This window comes from Trachinotus anak, unplaced genomic scaffold, assembly GCF_046630095.1.
Source record: "Trachinotus anak isolate AG129_WGS33_773 ecotype Australia unplaced genomic scaffold, CSIRO_AGI_Tana_v1 ptg000004l, whole genome shotgun sequence".
Lineage (NCBI taxonomy): Eukaryota > Metazoa > Chordata > Actinopteri > Carangiformes > Carangidae > Trachinotus > Trachinotus anak.
Window position 1 is genome coordinate 7,772,022 of NW_027273855.1, and position 23,440 is coordinate 7,795,461.

General features: G+C 35.9%; 1 protein-coding gene across 2 annotated transcripts; it reads right to left on the bottom strand.

Moving 5' to 3' along the window:
- Nucleotides 1-3,914: 3,914 nt before the first annotated feature.
- LOC139620235 (scavenger receptor cysteine-rich type 1 protein M160) lies at nt 3,915-21,473 on the bottom strand. Of its 2 annotated transcripts, XM_071475564.1 has the most exons (20): nt 21,339-21,473; nt 19,488-19,802; nt 19,241-19,342; nt 17,670-17,876; nt 17,360-17,545; nt 16,969-17,123; nt 16,152-16,305; nt 15,539-15,844; nt 13,902-14,210; nt 13,288-13,587; nt 12,286-12,591; nt 11,517-11,825; nt 10,207-10,482; nt 8,833-9,008; nt 8,526-8,628; nt 7,854-8,009; nt 7,105-7,200; nt 6,529-6,684; nt 6,036-6,441; nt 3,915-6,001 (listed from the first exon to the last, which is right to left on the bottom strand). In XM_071475564.1, exons 1-19 carry the CDS (start codon nt 21,400-21,402, stop codon nt 6,254-6,256), a joined length of 3,864 nt encoding a protein of 1,287 aa, XP_071331665.1. In that variant the 5' UTR covers nt 21,403-21,473; the 3' UTR covers nt 3,915-6,001; nt 6,036-6,253. The 2 variants fall into 2 exon arrangements, with proteins under 2 accessions (XP_071331665.1, XP_071331666.1); XM_071475565.1 differs by lacking the exons at nt 3,915-6,001; nt 6,036-6,441; nt 6,529-6,684; nt 7,105-7,200; nt 7,854-8,009 and having other exon boundaries at nt 8,528-8,664.
- Nucleotides 21,474-23,440: the final 1,967 nt, after the last annotated feature.

Here is a 23,440-nt window from a genome sequence, read left to right on the forward strand (position 1 = left end):
AATTTTGAAGCTTTAAAATGCAGATTTTTTTAATTTTTATTTTTTTTTATCAGTTTTGCACAAGAGTGAGAGTTTGTGCTTTCCTGTTAAATCTAACACTTCAAACCCTCAATGGTAGACTAAAGATTAGTTCATTTCCAGGAAGCTACATCTACATGAGAATCTCAAGTCTTATCATCACATGAGTTCCGTTGCATGCCAAATAAAGATTGTTTTGTGCTGTCAGGAAAAGCACTGTGGTCATAGTCTTATCTATATGACTGTCACATTTCTAGAGTACTAAAGCACACATTAGTAAATGATCATGCACCGTTAAAGGACAGGGCAGTTGGTGTCCTAGGCATGTGATTCTCAGAAGTTACCAAGAAAAATCTGTGGAGTGGCTTATTTGGAAATGTAGGGCTTATAATATAAATAATCATCGTGTTTTTGAGGGCTTTTGTATGATGTCTGAAGGCAAAGTTAGGTTTTGATATAAGATTACATGAGTAGATGAGTATATGAGTATATTTTGAGTAGAGAGTTTGGTTTTGACCTGGAAGTTTGAAGTTTGGGGAGTTGAATGTGCGGTTATGCATTTGTTTCGAGCTTTAGAAATGGAGCATCATTTCAGGAAATGTGTCTTAGCAATGAAGAAAAACGGTAATAGAGAGTGGCCTGATGCAGCTGTTTGAAAGGCATCATATTCCAACCGTAGGTCACTTGGTGAGGGACAGTGGATATCACACCCTACCTCATCCCACAGCGGGCACCACAGCTTCATTAAAACAGGTACATCAGGTGGCTAATAGGCTGCCACCTCAGCTTAGTTAGGTAGCTTATGACTGGTGAGTTTTTTTTTTCATTATTATTAATATTTTCATTGCGTGAATTGAATGTAAGGTTTTATTGTGACTTCTTCTGGGTCTACTTTTGTAAACAGCATGTAATCCATTATTATTTAACTTGCATTCGGTTATTTCTCAGTGTTTTTTACTATTACTGCAGGATGTTGAACATGTGTTTTCACCGGCACAGACAGGTCTAAGTTACCAACCAACCATTAACCACTGTGGTTCTTACAAGCAAGCTCATTCATGGTAATTGACATCACCATAGCAATAGATTTGCACTCTTACCTTAGCAGTTTTTGCTTTTGTTGGTCTCAGCAGCTTTGTGAATAGGATTTAGGAGAAAACTTTGAGTTAGAAACTTTTAGTGCAACTTAGGAGTGTTCTTAGAGATAAGATAAAATGCTTTGTGAATACAGGCCCAGTTCTATAAATTGTTGTCAGTTACTAAAGTGCTGCTTGAACCCATCTGCCTGAGCTGTGGGGGTATACTAGTCAGAAAAGGTTGAGAAACACTGTCTAGTGTTCTCTGAAACAAAGTAATGAGTTTTTTTCCCCCGTCTTTATTCAACTTGAGTTTTGTCATCAACAACTCGTAGTCTGTCAGTGACTCTCCCAGTCTTATACTGGTTGTTACCATAGGGTATGGTGTTTACACAGAACAGAAGTTATCAGGTAATTTGTATGTCTGAACTTTTGATTTTAACATTTTCTGGCTTTCTGATGAACCCCCGAACTTACCCGCAGTCTCTGTCCTAAACTGAGGGTACAGGTTTCACCACAATCAGACACTCACCTGGGGACGTACTTAACACGTTTTTTAATCAGGTATTTATGCTGTTTTAGTGCTAATGTGAGTCTGGATATTTAATTGGCAATAATTATTTTATTACACTGTATGTGAGCCTCTCAGACATGATTTTATATTTGTCATGACAGAGGAGGTCGTCATGGTATGATCTGTTACTGTTAGAGCACATGTTGAAACAAAAGACAATCTCTGTTCTTGTTTTTATGACTCCCACTCACACACACACACACACACACAGCACGAGAGAGAGAAAGAGAGAGAGAGAGAGCCATAGACAAGATAGGCAGGCTTTCTGGATGGCATCGTACACACGGGAGCACTATTAATAAAACCACTCTGTTATGGAAAATCACCACAACTGGGCCCTTTCTCCCAGCTGATGGCTTGTCTGTCCATTACCCCCATAAAAAGCCAGTGTCAGGTGGCTAAAGAAACTTTTCTCTACCATAACCTGCATGAGAGTGACAGACACGACAACATGACACTATGAACATATGGTCAGAGATCGTGGAATAGTCTGAAAATATGATTCAAACTGGCACCCACACAAGATAAAGCTGCGCAAAAGGTCCTCTATAAAGAAGAAGAGAGACTTCATCTGTGATAGTTTACACAATATATTCTGATGATTAAATGTTTCTGTGCACATTACTGCTTTATAATATTTACATCCATAAAACAGCCTCATCTTTTCTGTTGCTACCTAGTGTCCCAACATATTATTTTTGATATGATATGTTACAATGCAAGCAGTAGCAATCTATAAAAAAAAAATAGATTTTTTTCAGCCACTAAAAGGGAATGGAACATTTCGCCTGAGCTGATTGGATGATCTCACTCTTAAATGTCAGCTGTCGGTGCAACACCAGCGACAATAACATCACTGAAACTAAAACAGAGCACAATGTTCAAAGCAATGGATTACCTTAAGTATATCAGGTGTCAGCAAGTGGATATTCATAGTATATTGATATAAATGAAGGTAAAGACTATGTGAAGGTGGAATATGATCAGTCAAGAAGCCATTATTGAGTCTATGTGATGATGTCAGTATGTCACCACAAAAAGATTTGGCTGATTAGCACTAAATGCAAATTACATTTGAAGCTGATGAGAATGTTATTAATTTTGGAGAGGTTTAGTCATATTTTACGGTGCTAGATAAAAAAAGTTAAGCCAAATTAAAAACAGTCATAATATTTGCGGTATAAATAGATAAATAAATAGATAAATAAATAAACAACCTACAAGTGTGAGGGAAAAAATGGACTTTTAAAAATGAGAGACCTAACCCCTCCAATTCACAGAACCACACCACTAGCATGGCTAAAACCATTGGTAGTAAACATGAGGTAATTGGCTAAACAACAACAAAACCAGTATGATCCTGAAATACCAGGTGGAAGAAGTCAGAGGACTCCTCAGAGCACTTACAGAGCGGTAACTCTGTACTGCCTTGTTGTCATTAGAGATCATTTCTGTCGTAAACAAAGAAGATTTCTTGTTATAATCTTACAAATTCAAGTTACCGTACATATCACTGTGTCTCCATTGTATCTGTTTCAGCTTCAGCCACACAGCAGACTCAATCCTACATCATGATCCCCCAGCAAAGCCTCTGACAGCGAGGCTGGGTGTGATGTTTACATATCAGACGAGGGCTGCTGCTTACAAATTAGTCCCTTTGGGTGTATCGCTGGCTTCATGATCTCACTGGCCCTTGGCTAACTTCTGACTAAACATGTGAGGCTCTAGCAGATCTGTCAATCTCTTAAAAGCAGCACTAGCATGTCTGTCAGTCCCTTACGAATGGCCTTACTCATGTTAACATTTGTAGCGGGCAGCTGCTCTCACATGTCTTCACTAGTGGACGGAAAGGTTTAACTCATAAAACAAGCAGGAACAGTGTTTGAATTCTTTTTTTTTTTTTTTTTTTTTTTGCTCTCCAGGGTCACTGCTGAACTAAATTGCACCAGTTAATTAATAATAAATCAATACATAAAAATAAATAAATAAATAATGAGTTAAAAGATGTATAAAAACATAATTGCATTGCAAGAAAAGACCAGCAGTGAACTGGAGTCACGCTACAAACGATGCTTTGTGAAGAAAATGGCTTATTGTGCTGTGTATCAAACTATATACGACATATATAACATACAGTTTGATACTCAACATCTGAGCCATTTCCAAAACTCTGGAGTCTCAGAGGTTTCATTTGATGCAACTAGAGAATAAAACCTAAAAGTGCAAACAACTGAGCAAACAAAAAGTCTTGATAAAGAATTTAATGTTGTTTTGGTACAATACTGCTATTAACACACAAAGCTTACACATACTGAGTATGTTCATTTTAAAGGCCTCTTCATCAGAGCAGTGTTGTTCATGGTTCCAGTGCCAGAAGATACTGCAACTAATTCCCTGCTTCTGAAGTATGACACAGCAATTTTTCAAGAATCACAAATAATGAAAGTACATAATAAAACAAGAAAAAGAGAGATATAAAATCATATAAAAGTTAGCTGGACTTTTTTTTTTCTTTTTCAAAACCATCTGTAGAGTTTTACATCTCCTCTCTTAGGCTTCCTGCTGGAGCTCTACGAACAACAGGTTGGTGAGCCAAACAGAAGAGAGGATCTGAGCCTCTTTCACAGTATTAATATAGAACCTAGACCTGGACATCTACCTTTATACTATGTGGGACTTTTATGGACTTTACTTGATGTCTACATTGTTATTACAGTTCTGAACTTTTCTTGTACAAACAGTCAAAAGGCCAGTCAGGACACTGGGAAAATAACTGAAGACAATGACAATGCTTATTGTCTTTAATAACATGCCTATTATTCACTATGAAGGTACAGCTTTAGGTCAGGGATCTTAGCTTAGCATAAAGACTGCAAGCAGAGGGAAACAGCTAGATTGGTTCTGTCCAAAAGTAACAAAAGCCACCTAGCAGTACCTCTAAAGCTAACTAATAAACACTCTTGTTTGATTTGAACAAAAAATGTAAGCTTAAAAATGAAATCTCAATAAATACTTAACTTGTCAATACACTTTGGTTTTAGTAAAGATTTAAATGAGACATGACATATTACTTTTTGAGCTTTAGAGGCATTCGCAGCAGGATGTTGTTACCTTCAGACACGATTCGTTTCAGTGGCACCAGGAGGATTACATTTCATAGTATGCACATGAACTGCCTGTCCACTTGTACGCTACCTTTAGGTTTCCCACTAGGGTCGCCATCCATCCCGTATAATACAGGATTGTCCCATATTTGAAGATGAAATGCAATTTGTCCCGTATTCCGTGCTTTGAATAATATAATGTAAAGTAAAACCAAACTATTTATAGTCTCAGTTTGTCAATGAGCAGTAGACTGACAAGTGCTGTATGCTGTGAGAAAATACATGTTTGGTTGCCTTTTATGCATAAGTATTTTTGGATTATAAGCACATGAAAGAGAGTGTATCAGAATTTTGAAATCTCCAAAAAGGTTTGCAAAAGCAAACCAAAAAATTAATCAGCAACGGATTCCCTCATTTAGCTAAATAAACAAACAAAATCATTAAAAAATGCATGCACAGTGCTTACAGGATTGCAGCTGCCAGCAACACTGGTTTGTTTATCTCTGTTTCCAGTCTTTATGCTAGGCTGAGCTAACCAACTGCTGGCTATAGCTTCATATTTATAAGAGAAATGAGAGTGGTTTCAAAAAACAGGACTCTGACAGGGAATTCTCAGTATTATAAATTCTTATTAAGACTCGAAAAATGAAAGCATACCATGTACACATGTGACAATATGACCTGAGTTTACTGTTTCAGCTGAGTTACACACAGAGTCTGACTCATGTAACATTTATTTCACTGTTGCTGTCTGTGTGCATAATTTCAGCCAATTTCATGATCTTGCAATTAATACACATAATAACATCTCATGAAATATTGCAGAAATAAAAAAGAAGCCTAACTACACAAGATCTGTATGTTGAATCAAAGAATCATTCAGAACATATTTAATAAAACCCAAAAAATCAGCACAAAGATGTAGATTTTAAACCAAAAGATAAGAAATAAAGAAAAATTACACCTTTGCATTCTGTACATTGGAGCAAAAAGAAAAATGTACTGCTCATTTTCCTCATCTGTGATATGATGGCTGGCAAAGACTTTCTTACACTTAATAATAAATGCTTATGTAAAATGACATCTAAAGCTAACTTTATCTACACCGGTGAGCAGTACACTATATAATCAGATTATGTCTTTTGTCTGAAACATGCTCTTTTTCCTCTTCAAACACTGTACAATCTTGTCTGATTTAATATTTATCTGTATTCGGATTAAAAGTCAACCTTTTTTTTTTTCTTTTTCTAAATCCAGCGACACATTCTGATTTTTAACTCTGAGTTTTTGTATTATTTTTAAAATGACTCCAACTGAATCAGCAAAAACTTGAATATATTTTGTCTGTTGGTAATCTGACTATTAGACTTTTTTTTTGGTAAGTTTTTCCATTTTTATCAAAGTAAAGGGAGTTGGGATTTGGGGTGATCCACTTTGCCAGATTGGATTTTATTTCAGCAGGTTTTAGACCCAGTTTTGGCTCACCCATCTTGGTCCGGCTCTAGGTAGTCCACATCCTCCTGCACTAACCCTGAAGGTGCCACAGTGTTGCGTTCAGATGTGGTTATGGGGCTGTCGTGGACTTCAGCTTTCGTCTGTGGGATTTTGGGGCTGACTTCTATGTCGTCATAATTGTCCTGTGGGTCATTCACCTCGTAGGTCACCCCATCTGTTAGCAGAAAAAAAGTCAATTTTAGTTAGTCTGACAATGTGGTAATTTGGTGAGAAAGTATTGTGTGCTGTGATTAAAACTTTCCTTCGCTTTGATCAAGAGTATCTTCATGGACATAGTTGTCTCTTAAGGCACCATCAGTGGCAGCCTGAGAGGTCATGGGCTGATCCTCAACCGCTTCATCAATATCATCATAAGGAAAAGAGGAAGTGCTCCGTGCGTCATTCTCTATGATGAATCCTGCATGTACAATGGCAACAACACAAATACTGTCACATCAACTACATTTTAGATCACAATGGACTTCAATTCCATTATGAAAACATAAAACCATTAAAATAAACCCAGACACTCAAATGATATTCTCACCATATTCCACATATTCCAAGTCAGTGCTTATTTTAACTTGGAAATTAACTTTGAATATTTACAATAAGTTTGAGAATACACACCACAGCAGCACAAAGACAGACTGACAGGTAAGAAAACAGATGCACTATTTGAATGATGTAATTAACGAATATTACAGATGAAAGAAATTAGAGAGGTGACATTAAGATAAGATATCTACATTATATACATTACAATACATGGTCTCTATAAGTGAGTAAAATAAGTATAAATAAAATAAAATAAGGGATGAATATGTTTTGAACTCACTGCTACGACTTAAGTCTTCCATTTCATTTTCTTTGCTCCTGATGTCCTCATAGTCACCACTTTCAAACTCTACTTCATTTCTTGACAGCATTCTCGCTACATCAAAACAGGATTAGACATTTACTGGCACGTGACAAACAGCTGTCTCATACCGATGCGGTAGACAACAGCGCAAGAGACAGAAAAACTGTTAGAGCCCAACTCATATAACAAAGAATTTAAAGATTTTTGCTCGAATTCCACTTGCATCTGCTTTGATGTAAGCATTGGTGGGCAGAACTGATGAACAACTATTTAGATCTAAATATCTTTTTTTCATATTAATATCACCATGTTATGTATGTAGAGACAATGTAGAGAGACAGGAAAGGGAGAGGATGACATGCACCAAATTAACCTGAACCACTGTGGTCAGGACTCAACCTTGACATGTGGCACGCACTCTACCAGGTGAGCTACCAGGGTGCCTCTGAACCTAAATCTAAGAGTTTCTGTGAGCTGGAATATAAATCCTGATCTTAAAATAAAATAAATAATATCTGTGACACCATTATTTAAATGGTCATATACAGTAGAGAGAAGTCAGAATGAAGTCAGCATGCAGAAAGCGCAGGCAGACTTTATTCTGACTTGCATCAGGATCATTAGATTGATTTTGTCGCATGATATGCTTTTTATCGATCTGTATTTAACTATAAGTAAAGTAATAACAACTAACCAAGAAAGGCATAATAGAATAAAATACTCACACCGCACGTTCTTGTCAGTCCTGGCTTTCTTGACAATGCAGATTCGTACAAATATAACAACCAGTATCACTAGAACCAAAAAAAATCCTACTCCCAGGATAACAGGCACAATCGGGGTCTGGGCGGCCGGAGGTTCTGGAGTTGGGTGTACATACGCTGAAATCAAACACACCCACATTACTTATTCTGCAGTTATTCACAGAGTGGGACTGTTGATTCATCTTGTTTCTATGACCCATATTAATCAATGCAGCAGTTAGTTTTAGATTAGAGGTCCTATATAGTACAAATGTAGACGTCCATGTCTTTTTTGAAAGCAGGTCTAGGGTCTATATTTAGGTTCTATATTCATACTGTAAAAAAAAACTGTAAAAATGCTCAGTCCACAGAGAAATGCTACATCTCGCTACATGTAGCCTGCCTTCAGATACTGAGCCTTCAAACAAGCTACCAGGACTTCTGTAACTTTGCGTTGTCCAGAAAGAAGCATGAGAGAGGAGATGTAAAACTACACTGAGATCATCACATCAAATAAATCACAGTAGAAGAGTAAAATATGGGACCTTTAATTAAGTTTAAATTAGCAAAATACAAAAATTCCTAATCAAAACAACTGAATGAATAGTTTGGGAAGCAGCCTGATCATTCGGGAAGGATTCATGGTTTGGGTACCTTGACAGTAGATCTCAGCTGGCTTGTCTTTACAAGACTTTTCAACAACACAGTGCTTGACATCCATGTGAGCAGCTGTGCATTCCAATGTGATTTTCATGTCCTTGAATCAAATATAAACTCGTCTTTAGAGTAATTCCTTTTCATGCATCCATACAAAACAACAGAAAGATTCGTTTGATAGATTAAAAAATGAGGGCTGTATGAATTATAAAGAGAGACGGGAAAACAGAAAACAGAAAAGATCACAGACTTATGAGATTCAGTGAGATCTAGCCAAAATAAAAAGTGAAATATGAATATTTACCTCCACTTTTTTAGCGTTTCCTTTTATATCTCGGTTGTTACCACAATCGAGTTCTTGACATAGCTTTTTCTTAAATTCCTGGGAAAGATTTAGGGGACAAACTTTTTCCCAGCCATGTCCATAGTTGACAAGAATCTGACCTCCACATTTTTCTGTGGTGTTGAACAAGACATTGGCTGTAAAAAAATAAATAAATAAATGAATTTAGTTTTATCTTTATTACGAGAAATTACAGTTTTAACCTTTGTTTTTCCCCACTAAATAAACATACAAGATAGAATCTTTTCTTTTTCTTTTTCTTTTTTTTTACTTTGGACACAGCTTGCTAGGCTAATTGTCTCCTGGCTAAAGATGATGTGAAAATTGCATCAATTTTTCATCAAACTCTCTGTATAAAATAGAAAAGAGTTTATTCAAGGGCTGTCAGAGTTAACGTGTTAATCGCCTGCTGCCAAAGATTCTTTATTTTTCACCCTCACTGGTGCTGTTACCAAAGATTCTAGAGCGCTACGTTCTAGAAGCTTTGGCTGCTACTATTTTGACCCTTACTTGTTGTCAAGACACTTCCTACAAAGATTTTACATGGTAGCGCAAGATACCTCATGGCAAGTCATGCCTATGGGAGCAAAAGGGGGATGGTTCTAGTCTGTATAAAGGGGCGTTTCAGGACACCTAAAGTGTTTAAATCCAATGCCTGAATCATCGTTGGTGAAGTTCGCATGAGATGGAAAATGAAAATATAACTTATATAATAAATTATCAGAAATCTTCATAATTACATCTCAGACATGCTAATGTTAGCTTCTAGTTTAGACAGACTGAAGGCTATGTGTTTTCAAGCAAGAGAAAACTGTTCTGAAATGCAAAATAATAGAATTTTAATCATGTGATAAAACATGTGATTAATTGTGATTATTATTATTCCTATTTCTTACACATTAAATAACACACATTAAATTTATACACTAGCCTATTTAGCTGATGATCCAAAAAATTATGTAATTTTAAAATGCACACTTAAAATACTGAAAGCATCAAAAGAGGAAAACTATATCTCACATTTAGTGGGTAATCCTTTGAATTCTTTCTATTCTGATAGAATGTAATGAATAAGTATCAATGTCTCAAACCACATGATTCGCTAAAAACATGTTAAAAATGCTAAAAGTGAATAACTGTCCTAAATACATACAAAAGAACCCTGTTGTGGGAAAACAAGGTGTTAAGGCCCTAGTAACTGGATTTGGCTGGTTTGTTACATTTCTTCGGGCAGGAGAAATAGATGAATACTCTGCATCTTTGATGGTACAGAAGGCACACACACACACACACACACACACACACACAGACACACACACACACACACACACTTACCAACACAGTAAACGGACACCAGTTCTCCATCACACTTTCCTTTGACTCTCACACACTGGCCAAGTTTGTGATCGTTGTCATCGCAACTGACATGGTGGTACTCAGTATTTGGATCCGGCTTGGTGAAGTTACGCTTACTAACAATAGCGTTGCTACAATCCTGTTCTTGGCAAAGCAAGTGTGAATAGTTGTCATCCCAGTTACTGGCGCACACTCCCATTTCATTTATTTTCACTTCACCTTTACATCTCTCTGTTAGTGTGACCTTGGGCACATCTAGGAAGGAGAGACATAAAATAACAAGATTAAATATTCAGCAGTAAAGCAGTAAAGGAGAAATGCATCCAATTTTCCCAGTTATCTGTGAATGACCCCAATGACTAAATATGAGACAGTATACACGTTCATACATGAGTTATTGAGCTATTAAAATGACACTTATAGTATTTATTATAAGTGAGGAGTGACAAATTATGTGTCTCTGGTCATTTCCAAAGTGTTGATGAGAGAATTTTACATATTAATGCTCACTAGCAAAGTTATTGTAACGCTGACCCCTTGTTTGTACTTCAAAATACGAAAAATCTACATCTACACATACCTTGCTTTCGTCTATATTAAAATAAATGTAGCTTTTCCTTTTGTCGGCAGAGAAAATTCTACTTTGCAATACCATCAATGAAGAACAAAACTTCAGCATCTTCAGAAAATCTCTACTAACTAATTAATTAATATTTTATTATTAGACCTATACCAGCTAACCGCTCCAAGCTTATGATATGCTAAGATCTGCTATCTGCAGTAACCTGTAATTCAAATGGAATACTTTGGGATTTTAGGAAGCACTATGCCTGGCCTGGCAAGAGTTAGACAACAAAATCAGCACCACTCTCATGTCAGACTAAAATAGGAGACCACGGTTTAGCTCAGCCTTGCCTGGAAAGAACTAACTTGCTTCTGACCAAAAAAAGGGCCGGAGCCATGATTTCCTGGACAAGACTCCAGACAAGTCACAAAATAGTCCAGCTCATGACCCCTGGAAAACCACAATTTGTAATTTCTACACTTTAGTTTTTATACATATATTGTTAACTAGTGAGCTTTAGAGGTGCCTTTGGACCAAGCCAGTCCAGCTGTTTTTCCCCTGCTTCCTGCTAAGGTAAGATGCAAGCTGTAGCTTCATATTTTATGTATCAACATGACAGGGGTATCTTCTGTTTTTCGTACACACCGTTATTGTCATGTCTCACTTTTAATGATTTCCTGCAGAGGTTGGGTAATCATAGTAATCCTACAAAAATGAAATTTACCTTGACATTCAATAAAAAGCTGCTGCTTGAGTGCAAGTGAGGTTTTCTTTTCACAGTCCCAGATGTTTTCTTGATCCTGTCCAGGTACACAGCTGAAGTTTCTGTCCCAGAAAGAATCTGATCTGTTGTCAAGCCTTGGAGCTGCCACAGTTGACTCAAAAGACTTGAAGCTGCCACAGTTCAGATCTTGGCAAAGCCTCTGCCCTTCAGTTTCATTCCAGCCTTCATTGGAAACGGCATAATGGTTTCCATTTGAGTAAACAGTTACATGTCCCTTACAGGTATCGCTGACTTTCATCTTTCTCCAGTCTAAGATAAACAGCAGGAGCAAGTGAGACAAGATTCAAGACATGTAAAACTCACAAAACATGATGGTGTTAGCAGAAACTCAAAGATGCAGATATTTACATCTTCGTGGCTAATTCTTTGCAGCACTTCTTGAATGTTAACTCATGTTATTGTTAGGCGAAGAAAATATGTTAACGGCATTTTCGGAAATATGCTAACTTGTTTTCTTGCTGAGAGTTGGATAAGAAAATCGATACCACTCATATCTTTACCATATCAAGCTGCATTTATGCTAAGCTAATGTCTCCTAATGGTAGCTTCAGATTTTTCTTACTGTTATGACAGTGGTATCAATCTTCTTATCTAACTCTCAACAAGGAAGTGAATATACGTATTTCATTACAAGACTATTTCTTTGATTTCAAAAGAGCAAGGACAAAATATATGGATAATTAAGAAGAGAGATGATCATTACACATACCGGCACACTGGAGGCCAGCTGGAGTGCAACTTTTTTGACTTGCACTGACTTTACATGCTGTTATTGACTTTGCGCCATTTGTAGGACACTGTAGTTGTGAAATCGCATGACTCCTTGCTGATTTAAGTCCAATGTAGGCAATCTTATCAACAGCTTTACCACATTCCAGCTCCTCACAGATGGTGTTTTGTGCTTCTTTATCTTTAAGAGCATCTGTGCACATTGGGAGCCAGTTGCCTTCATACAAAACCTCCACATTTCCAGAACATTTGTCTCTGGAAGAACTAAATCTGGGTCTGACACTACCTGCAACAAAACATTGAAAGATACAGGTTAGAACCTTATGTTATTTATGTCTTTTGTTATTTTGATAAAACACACAAACAAAAAATATCTGGATCAGGATCAAAATCAGAGTCATCTGAGTTTAAATTCATTATGTAGATGTGTGATTTAACAGAAACACTGATAAATATCTGCTTTTTTCACATTAATTTGGTTTTGATTGTGTTCAAGAGTCTGAGTTTATATCAGATGAATACTGCTACTACCACTACTACTACTACTAATAATAGTAATAATAATGATAGTAGTAATAATAATCATACTGAACTGAACGGAACACTAAACTGATTAGGCTATTGATTAGTGATTACACTATTATCATATTTTTTTTACTAGTTTATATTCTTAACATATTTTTGATGTAAGAAAAATCACCATTACATTGATTATTATATATTATTATATTATATTCTTTATATCATGGATATTATATTGTTCTATTATTACATTATTATTACATTCATTCAACAAATATATTCAGGTTACATAACTTATTATCAGTACACTTTCTTTTATTTCCGGGGTGAAGGTAATATGAGACATTTTTGAGGTGGTAGGAATCCACAGGACATTAAAGTTGACCAAAAGTATAAACGTAACAGTCAAATTATGATACTATTTTTTGAATATATGAATCCTTTAGAATAAATCCATTACCTGAGCAAACAACATAGGCTTGGTTTTGGTTACAGGTGATATTTTTATCATCATTCAGTACCATGTTGTACTGGGTCAGGCTGGTATTCTGGTTTGTGCTCTGCAAACTGCTGATGAGCACAGGTTCTTGTCCTTGCTTTCCCCTTGACTCAAGGACTGAATCCCCACAGTTGAGGCTTTTACACAGCATCTTAGAATGCTCCTCTGTCCAGGAGTCCGCACACACACCTCCACGCTTCCCATCCACATTAGCTAAGACGTGCCCCCAACACTTTTGAGTCAGTTTCATTTTGACTGTTCCTGTTGAGGCAACCAAGAAGCAAATGGCAAAATGGATGAGGAAGTCGTATGTTGACCCACATCAGCGGATTATTTAACAGGTAAAGCATTCTTCAGACCAGTATGAGATAAATGCATGATATCTCAAAGCTTGAGTAAAAATGTAGCAGTGGAGCTGAAGTAGAAATCATCCCTGTCAGAAGTCAGAAACATTATCGGTCCTGTTAGGTAAGTTTATGTAGCGTAGTATCACAGGACAGAATACATTAATGCCATGATGAGTGAAGGATATGCTAACAATTCAGTTTGTATGTTTTAACAACCTCTCACATTACCTGTGCAGGTCACTGTGGCAATCGTGTCATTGGGGCCAGGTGTATTTGCTTCACATTCAAACAGAGATTTGGTGTTGGATGAGCAGTTGTAAGATTTATCCCAAATGTTTGCCAGCATATCAGCAGTAGGGGTGGATGTAGAGAAGGTGGAGGCATTCCCACAGTGCTTCTGCTGACACACTATGTTTGCAGATTCTTGGTTCCATGTCTTAGAGCCAGAGAGCCAGTAGGTCTTTTTGCCATGTTCTATCCCCACCATCCCAGAACAGGGATTAGATCCATTTCCCTTCAGAAATATCATTTTGTGCTCTGACAGGATCAGTAAAAAGGAAAAAGAGATATATAGTATTAGGGCTGTGATAGACTAGCAACTTGTTTTCACAAGGGATATTTCTTGAACAGGGTTAGCAAGTACAGAAAAGAAAATAGTGTTGATGCTGTTTTAAATTTGAACAATAACTTCATAAGTTGTTGAAACTAATCGTTTTTAGATTTATTTCAGTCCTGAAAGTCTAAAGATACATATGTACTTATGACTGATTTTATTTGAAATGTCTCTCCCTAAGCCTTGAATGGTTTGCTTAAGCATTTGGCTGAGTAGTCTACATTTTTTGAAATATTCTCTTGTAGCATTAAGTTATGTCAGGTTGATACCACTAACACCACTTTAATTAAAGCATTAAATTAATTAAAGTGAAATTTATGCACATTGCTCTCAACAGTATTTGACTCTGACCCTTCAAGTGTGTCATTATTAAAGCTGCACTTTATATGAGCAATGGATCAAATGACTATGAGGAATGTGAAAGGTGCCACTTGAAGTGGCAAGCTCGTAGAGAATCTGCTCTACAGAGCATTTCAGCACCTTTCAGTTCTTTTTACAGTGGCTTCAGAAAGTTTTCAGACCTCTTCACTAAAGTGAGGCATAGAGTCTTTTCTGTTTGATTTCAAATACATTTGGAAGAAAAAAAACTATAAACATGCTGTCACTTTGTCATCATGGTTCAATGAGTGTAGATTGATGGGCAATTTCATCCATTAATTTTATCAATTAAATCTACAACAAAATAAAGTGTGAGAAAAAAATGAAGTGGTCTGACAACTTTCTGAACATGGTGAAGATTTGAGCAGCTAAAGGGAAAGATATTCTTTCTCAGTAGGGGGCTTAAGGGAGACTAGATATTTGCCCTGTGTCTTCTGGATGAGTATTTGCAATTGTTTGCTAACATGTAAGCCACAACAACTTGATAAGGTGATAATGTTTGCACTTATTGCTTGTTCTGCTGCCCCCAAGTGGCTAAGAATAATAATTGTCTCTTACTGGGTGAGGCCATTAATTAAAGAGCTGAGAAATATGGAGTCAAATTTTGCATAACAGTGTTTTATTCAGATATTTGCAGTCTCTTTATGCATTGAACTGGCTGCCTTAATTGTTTTTTCTTTTTCACATTCCATTTGAATTTTAAACACAAGTATGGAGGACAGACTCAGGGTCACTTGAGTGAATTAATACCCAACTCTATACTGTAACTGAGAGGATCGAATTGGATGATGAGAATCATGCACAATGAGAGAAGGTCTCTTAGGGCAAGACAAACTAACAAACAAAGAAACAAACAAAAAAATCAAATACTTACCCTCGCAGGTTATTTCCACTCTATCCTCCTTGTCGGAGGGGTTGTTTGACGTATTATTAAAACACTCAGATATGGTTTTGACATCTGGATTGCATTTCACAGTTGTAGTGAGGAAATCATCTGAACCGTTGCAGAATTTTTTATGACTGACCTCGCCTTTACTCCCACAGTTTAATTGTTTGCAGACAATCTCTGAATTTATTTTTGTCCATTCATTTTTATAAACTTTCCACCTGCCCTCATACTGGACCTCTAATCTCCCGGCACATTTTCCAGGTCCGTCTTTCAGTCTCACGCTTATGCTACCTGTACCAAGACAACATGAGAACTGTCAAACATACATACAAAATTTAAAAAATTAAAAATAAAATCTTACAACACGTGTTTAGGCAGAAATAAATCAATTGTATACATATACTTGCACAAAATGACATCACACTTTTCCTTCCACCATAATGTGAAAGTAAACTTTTAGTTTTTCATGATTTTCATGATCAATGAAATGAGAAATTCGCTTTCTTGGCAAGGTATTTTTTTTACATCTACAAAACCAAAATTGTTATTACAAATAACAGAAAGAGAATATCGGTGTATAATCACTGACATATCTCACCTGCACAGACGACATAAGCCTGGGATGAACACAGAGAGTTGCTGTTACGCTTGGCCCGACAGTGCCACAGTGAGGACTCACTGCCTAAGCAGTGTACATTGTCCATACCCACAAATTCATTCAGAGTTGTCCTTTTATTACTTTGACTAATCACCTAGAAGAAAGCATGCATATTAGCCTGGGAAAATCATATCATTCATTTGTACCAGACAGAAAATTCTGAGTGACACAGTAAGTTACAGAGACACTAACATAATAGTAGAACTAATACTAATACTAATACTAGCTGTTTTTAGAGGAGCTGGGGGATTTCTTTTCATATTCAGACAAAGGAAGTTCTCCCTGTTTCAGGCTAAGCTAAGCTAAGCTGCATCAACTAGAACATGAATAAGCACATTTCATAGACATTTAAAGAGAGAAAGTGAGGAAAAGAAATATAATCATTCCTCTTATAAATGAAAAGTAGAATTAATAAACATACCCTTGCTTAGTTCAATACTCTCATGGGTTTTGCTGCCACAGTCTTGCTTGGTCTGGTATGACCCCAGTAGCTAGATATATCTGTGTAACTGACTCAGTCTACTGACATTACTGACTCCTCTCTACTTGCTACTAATATTTTTGTGTTTAGTGTTATCCTGTAATTATAACCAAGCAGCAACATATGGGGCCAAAAAATTATTATATTAATTATTTACAGTCTATGATTGTAACTTGTGGCCACAGTGGCTTCTGCTCAGCAAAATCATTTCAGGCACTTGCATTAAATAAAACTTTTTTTTATTGCTGGTCCTGGAAGCTGGTGCTGAAAACTCACTTCCCCACAGTTTAGCTCCTTGCAAACCACCTCAGCTTCCTTTTCGGTCCAGCTGGTGGCGCACACAGGGAAACTCTCACCATTCACATTAACATGAACTGCGCCATAGCACTTGCTGGGCTTACCACCGTCCTTCAAAACAACATTAACCTTATCTGTGGAGAATAGAGAGAGGAAAGTGATTTTGATACCATGATTTAGATTTTCAGGTGACTCAAGAAGGCGAATTTTAGAATATTAATGTGGCTTGAAAGACTGTTTTTCTCTTCAGATGTACATATTTTTTTCAGTGGAAGAGATAATATATGTGAAGAGTTGTTTTGGTCTAGGAAACACAAAAAGTATTTCTTTGAGGCTGTTCGTTGAAATAAAGTGGTTGAATATGAATTACCTTTGCATGTCAGCTGTGTGCCCTTGTCATTCAAACTGTGGCTGACGTTGGCACCACAGTTCAACTGCTGGCACACATCAGGACTGGGTTTGCTTTTAAAAGGACTCCACTTGTCATTTTCCACTTTTTCCAGCTGCCCAGAACAGACGTTCGATGCGTCTCCTCTGAGCTGCAGTCTCTCGTGAGCTGTTTAAATCAAAAACCCTCTCAATTCACCGATATGCTGCAACACTTCAGCAAAATTAGTTACTAAATGTGTTTGAGTGTGTGTGTGTGTGTGTGTGTGTGTGTGTGTGTGTGTGTGTGTTACCTTCACATACAGCAGACGCAGGAATTGTGCATGTTGATTCCTTAGTTACACACTGCCAGAGATATTTCCAATTTGTAATGTCTGAACAGCTGATCGTCATCTTCTTTGAGCCTTTGAAGTCTTTCCAAATCATCCACTCATGCATAGTCCTCTCCTTGGATTTACCACACTGCAGGCTTTCACACAACGCATTGGCTTCATTTTCATCTTTATATGAGAAGAATCATACATATGATGGGTAATAATCATTATCACACTAGTAAACATTTCACAACACTGATACCAGAGGTAGTGTAACTGAAGGAAATGATAGAAAACAAATCCATTACAAAATTAATAGCAAACAGTAAGGTTGCTATGAACTTTGAAGTATGAAAGGCTATTTGAATGTTGTAGGCAACTGATAATTTTGCAAGGAATTAGAGTGCATATACAATAATATGAAAATTATTAATATTCATAATATTCTTCAAAGGATCAAAGAAGAGACTGGGGGCCTTTTTCTTAACATACTTGTTTTATGAGAAAATGCTGCAGATTTTTTGTTGTTTTTTGTTGTTTTTGTTGTTGTTGACATATTTTATTTATTTATTTTAGTTACACTGGCTGAATATAATAATGCCAGTGGTGGAGGAAGCAAAGTACATTTAATCAAGCATTGTACTGAAGCACAGTTTAGAGGAACTTTCCCTGAGTATTTCCAGGTATCCTCATACTCCACTACATTTCAGAGGGAAATATTGTACTTTCTACTTCACGACATTAAAGTCTAGTTCCTAACAGTGCTTGAAGTGGAAGAAAAAAGTGCCGGCACTCCCTTGTGCATTGGCTGATATAAGAAAAACATTATTAAATTCTAAAGTTCTACAGTGAGTAAGAGATAGTCCTATTGTCTTCACGGTATTTTCTCAGAGGAGCCATTTGCCAAAGTATTAATTTGATACTGTGTATCATGCATGTGGCATGTGTGTACTGCTGCGTATGTGTGTGTGTGCACTAAAAGTCATCAGGCTTCAGATCTGCAGTGGCGTTCCTCCAACACTATCAGAGGTGACGTGTGATAGTCTCTTATTATCAGACTGGCACTCCATGATCCCTGTCACTTTGGTTAATTAAACCAGCATCAGAGAACTTTGACTCTGCTACGATTAGAACTGATTTGGCAAGAATCCTGCCTCGTGGGTAATGCAGTTCATGTAGGGTTAATACAAATCACCCAGAACCTGAAATGGAGAGAGCAGAAAAGAGTACTGGCAGCTATTGAGAAGTGCCGGTACACAAGAAAAAGTAACGGCCCACTTTGCGCACTGGTTACTAAATTCTTTTCAGAGTAAGATTCTGGATTACAAAACACTGATCATTTTACAGAATACATTTTAACATATTGTTAAAGTTTTAACCTGAATGCTATTTTTTTTACTATCCTCTCATTAATCATCACTTTTGGTTCCTCCATGTTGTTTCACTTCACTTGCACTTTATATTAGCAAAATGTCCTGATTTCCTTTTGAACACACACTGTCAGCAATTAGCCTGTTGAAGCGTACTGCACATGTGATGCTAACTCTTACCCCATTTGTCAGCACAAAAGTGACCTAGCCATGTTTTCCCATCTGTGGAGTACTGCACAGCTCCGGCACATTTAAATGGATGCAGCCTTATTTTGATTTCATCTAGAAAAGCAAGAATAGGTTATAGACAAAATCAACAGCCAACATCAACGTCATCGATTACTCTTAGCAGCAGAATATTTAACTTTTTAAAGGTGTACACTATTATATATTGCAACAAATGTAAAAGCTGAAAGTTCAGTCTCACTTGAACATGTAATCTTTTTCACAGACGGTTTCCGGTAAACACTGACACCCCAACCAGGCCAGGAACAGTCCCACAGATTTTCCTCGTCTCCCTTGCAATGCAGTTCATTAAGCCACACTGTGCTATTCTCAGGCCTGGCCACTTCTTCTGTTGAGCTCTCCACAGGAATCCCACAGTGAATGCTTCTGCACACCACTTTTTCAGTGTCCTTGTTCCAGTATTTATCTCCAACATAGCCCCATAGGTTATCATGGTAGATTTCGACGTAGCCTTCACATGGATGACTTCCACCGCTTAGAATCAGTCGGTTCTCACCTGGTCACGTAACAGAGGTTTACATTTACATTTACTTATTTGGCAGATGCTTTTATCCAAAGCAACTTTCAAGTAAGGGACAACACTAAAGCTTCAGTGCAGAAGTATGTTTACAGTTTACAGAAGTATATCAATAGCGTGGGGTATATGTTTCCCTTCCGTAGACTTCATTGATTTAATTAGTTATTTTAAGTTCCTCTCAGTGTTTTTCATACCAGGTCCATACCTGCATTTCACTATGTGGACACATTTACTCAAAATTATAAAACTTCTGCCAACCCTATTTCCTAGAAATTATGTTTCCATACAATTACACTGCAACAACAACGTTGTGAGTCAGGGTTGTCTGTGCTATTTTGAAGGCTTTTACAAAACTTAAAGAAATTATATAATAGAGACGTAAATACTTCATTTTCTGAATCTGTAATTTTGGAATAATTGCCTCTCCTTCAGTTTCCTGGATTAGACGCATGTAATTTTCTACTTGCTATGAAAAAAAAAAAAAAAAAAACTTGGACAGATTATTCCCCCCATGTGCTTATTTGAAATTTATTAGTAAATAACATGCAAAAATATAATATAAAGTTTCACCAAAAAGTCCAAAAAACATTTGGATTTTTTTGTTTTTCAGTTTGTATTTCAGTATTTTGAGAATAATTGTGAGAATAATCTTTCATTGCAATTCAGTGTCAATTATTTTATCCAAAACCCAAAACCAATTTAAGATTGTTGTAAAGTTATTTAATTAATGCAGGTTATTTCTTAGTTTATGAAAATATTTGTCAAAAGACAAATGTGTCCATATTTTCATTCATTTTTCATAAAACTGAAAATTTGGCAAAATTTTCTAACGCTCACTAATCACATAAGAAATATTACTGAACACATGGATCTTTTTTCCACATTTTTAACAAATTTCAGAAGAGATTATTATTATATTTTATTTTTTTATTATTTATTTGTTAATTTTTTATTATTTATTTGTTAATTTTTTTATTTTATTTTATTTTATTTTATTTTATTTTTTTTTTTATTTTTTTTTTTTTCCATTGTTACCTGATATGAAAAAATGTATCACAATATTCCAGTGCTGTCCAAAATGTTGTTGAAAAAACACAAGAATAATCATTTAAAATTCTAAAACAAGAAAATGCTAAAACCTTCTGTTTACCCTTTTTCCCTCCACGACTACTGATAGACTGGAATCTGGTTACTATGTAGTTGCTTACAAGTACACATAATAACTACTACTACACAGTTCACAGAAACCTTTTTTCATCACAACTTTTAACTTCAGGAAATAATAAATCTTTAGATTCAGCAAGACATTTCCTGCAGCGCCTGCATGTGGTTGCCTTCTAAAAATGGATATCTTTGACTTAAATATATGTAATGGAGAGGCTACACCGTTTTATTTAATGGAAGATTCTTTTTTTTTCTTACCCCAAAATCTGTTAAATCAAGCAAACCACTTGTAAGTTTTAATTTGTCACAAATAAGGAGTTAAATCTAAAAGTACGAAAAGTCATCACTTGCCTTTTGTGATCACCAGCTCAGTGTGATGAGCAATGTAGATGAGAAGAAGGAGGAACCACATCATCACCACAGCTCATGACTATAGAGGAGAGTGAGGCAGAAGAATAATCTGCTCAGCTTTATATTGCCAAGGATGTGGCCACCAAAAATGGATATGAGCTGCTACCTGCTTACGTGTGCTGCACAGTTAGATTTGCTATTTTTTTCTTAGAATGTAAGACAACTGAAACAAGAGAACAGACAAATTATATTACACACAAAAAAAACACACACAAACACACATATATATATATATATATATATATATATATATATATATGCATGCATATTAACATACAGATCCTCCTTTTTATTAAAGTATTATTTACGTTAATTTTAAAAAATTATGTGCGTGCTTTTTCTCTTTGAACAAATACTGTACTGGAAAACATTTAAATCTTATTTTCTGCGATGTAGACTTAAATTATGATGGAGACCATTAAATAAATCCAGTCTCCTAATATCTACCTCAACTGATGATACAAGAAATAAATGCACAAAATCTGATGTTTTCAATTTAATGTTATTATAAATTATTTTTTGTTTGTATATGTATTTATGTGTGTGTGTGTGTGTGTGTGTGTGTGTGTGTGTGTGTGTGTATTTATTTAAAAAAAAAATACATATGGCAACAGTCATTTTCTAATGACTATGTAAATTAAATTTACCATTAACAGTTTAGAATTGTCTCCTGTCTATTTAAATTAAATAAAAATGAATACTAAATAAATTAAAAAAAATAAATAAATAAAATTGTAATTACAAAAATTACATTGTTGGTGACATTGTTGGCAGTTCCAACAATAAAATTGTAAATTTTAACCTGTTTTGTATGAATTGATATATTAATCATTGTCAATACACACAGAAGACAGCATATTCTATAGTTGTCTTAAAATTGATGTCAACATGGTTAATATAAGGGGAAACTTCTTTAATAAAGTTCAGTTATTTATCAGTGTCAAACTCTTCCAACAATGCTGACATCTGAGAACAGCTCCGTAAATATGAAGACTTAGTTAAGAAGCAACACATTCACCATCAAGGGAGCCAAATGTCAACTCACATTAGAGAAATGTCAAGCTATTAATATTCTTAGAAAGGAAAGATTGAAGATAGAAAGACAATCATCCTCCTGCTACCTTTTATCAGAAACAACATCTAGAAACTATGAAAAGCTGTGTTACAAAAAAGTCTGATTTCCTCAACAGACAGCTTTTGAATTATATCAAGGGAATTACATTAAATGCGTAATTGCATTTAATGTACTCTGACATTAGCTAAGGTAGTATTACAAATGCTAGATTTCATTTTGAAATTTTCAAAACCAAAAACAAAACAAAGAAACAACAAAATACAGGTCTCCATCGAGACTTTAAGACATCCTCCGAGTCGATCAACATGGGAATGCGGTAAAAGAAAACAAAAAAACATTGCAATTGTGGTGGATAACTGTCAATGCATACTCAGATATGCTGTATATCCGGTGGCTGCTTCAATGGAAATGTCCTTGACTTAAATTTAAAGGGTCCCCAAATTTTCAAGTAACAAGTGAAGCACCTAATTTCCTCTAAATATAGACAGGAAACCATGTCATATTGCCACCATCTATCATCTGTTACTATATCTGTTTAGAAATTGTAATACTGATTTCATGTTTCAGTTACATGAAGTAGAAGTACATTCACTCAAGCACTGCATGTAAGAAGAATTTTGAGATATTTTTAAGAATGTTTCACATTTCACATTGTGCAGCACAGCTTTGTTCTGTCGTCTCTCCATGCCCCATTTATCATCTCACATTTACCGTCACATTTATCTTTGAAGGAGACTCAAGAAAATCTAATATGGTCATATTTAATAATATAATAACATTTAATAATAAAGTCACACGGTCATTTGTTTGTGGAGTACTTTCACCTTTGATACTTTAAGTACATTTTGTTGCTTTTTTAGTTCTACCTAAATATGGGAGTACTTAAAAATTCAAGACTTTTACTTGTAACAGAGTACTTTCAAATTAATGCATGGATACTTTTATTTATTTTCATCCATGGAATAAG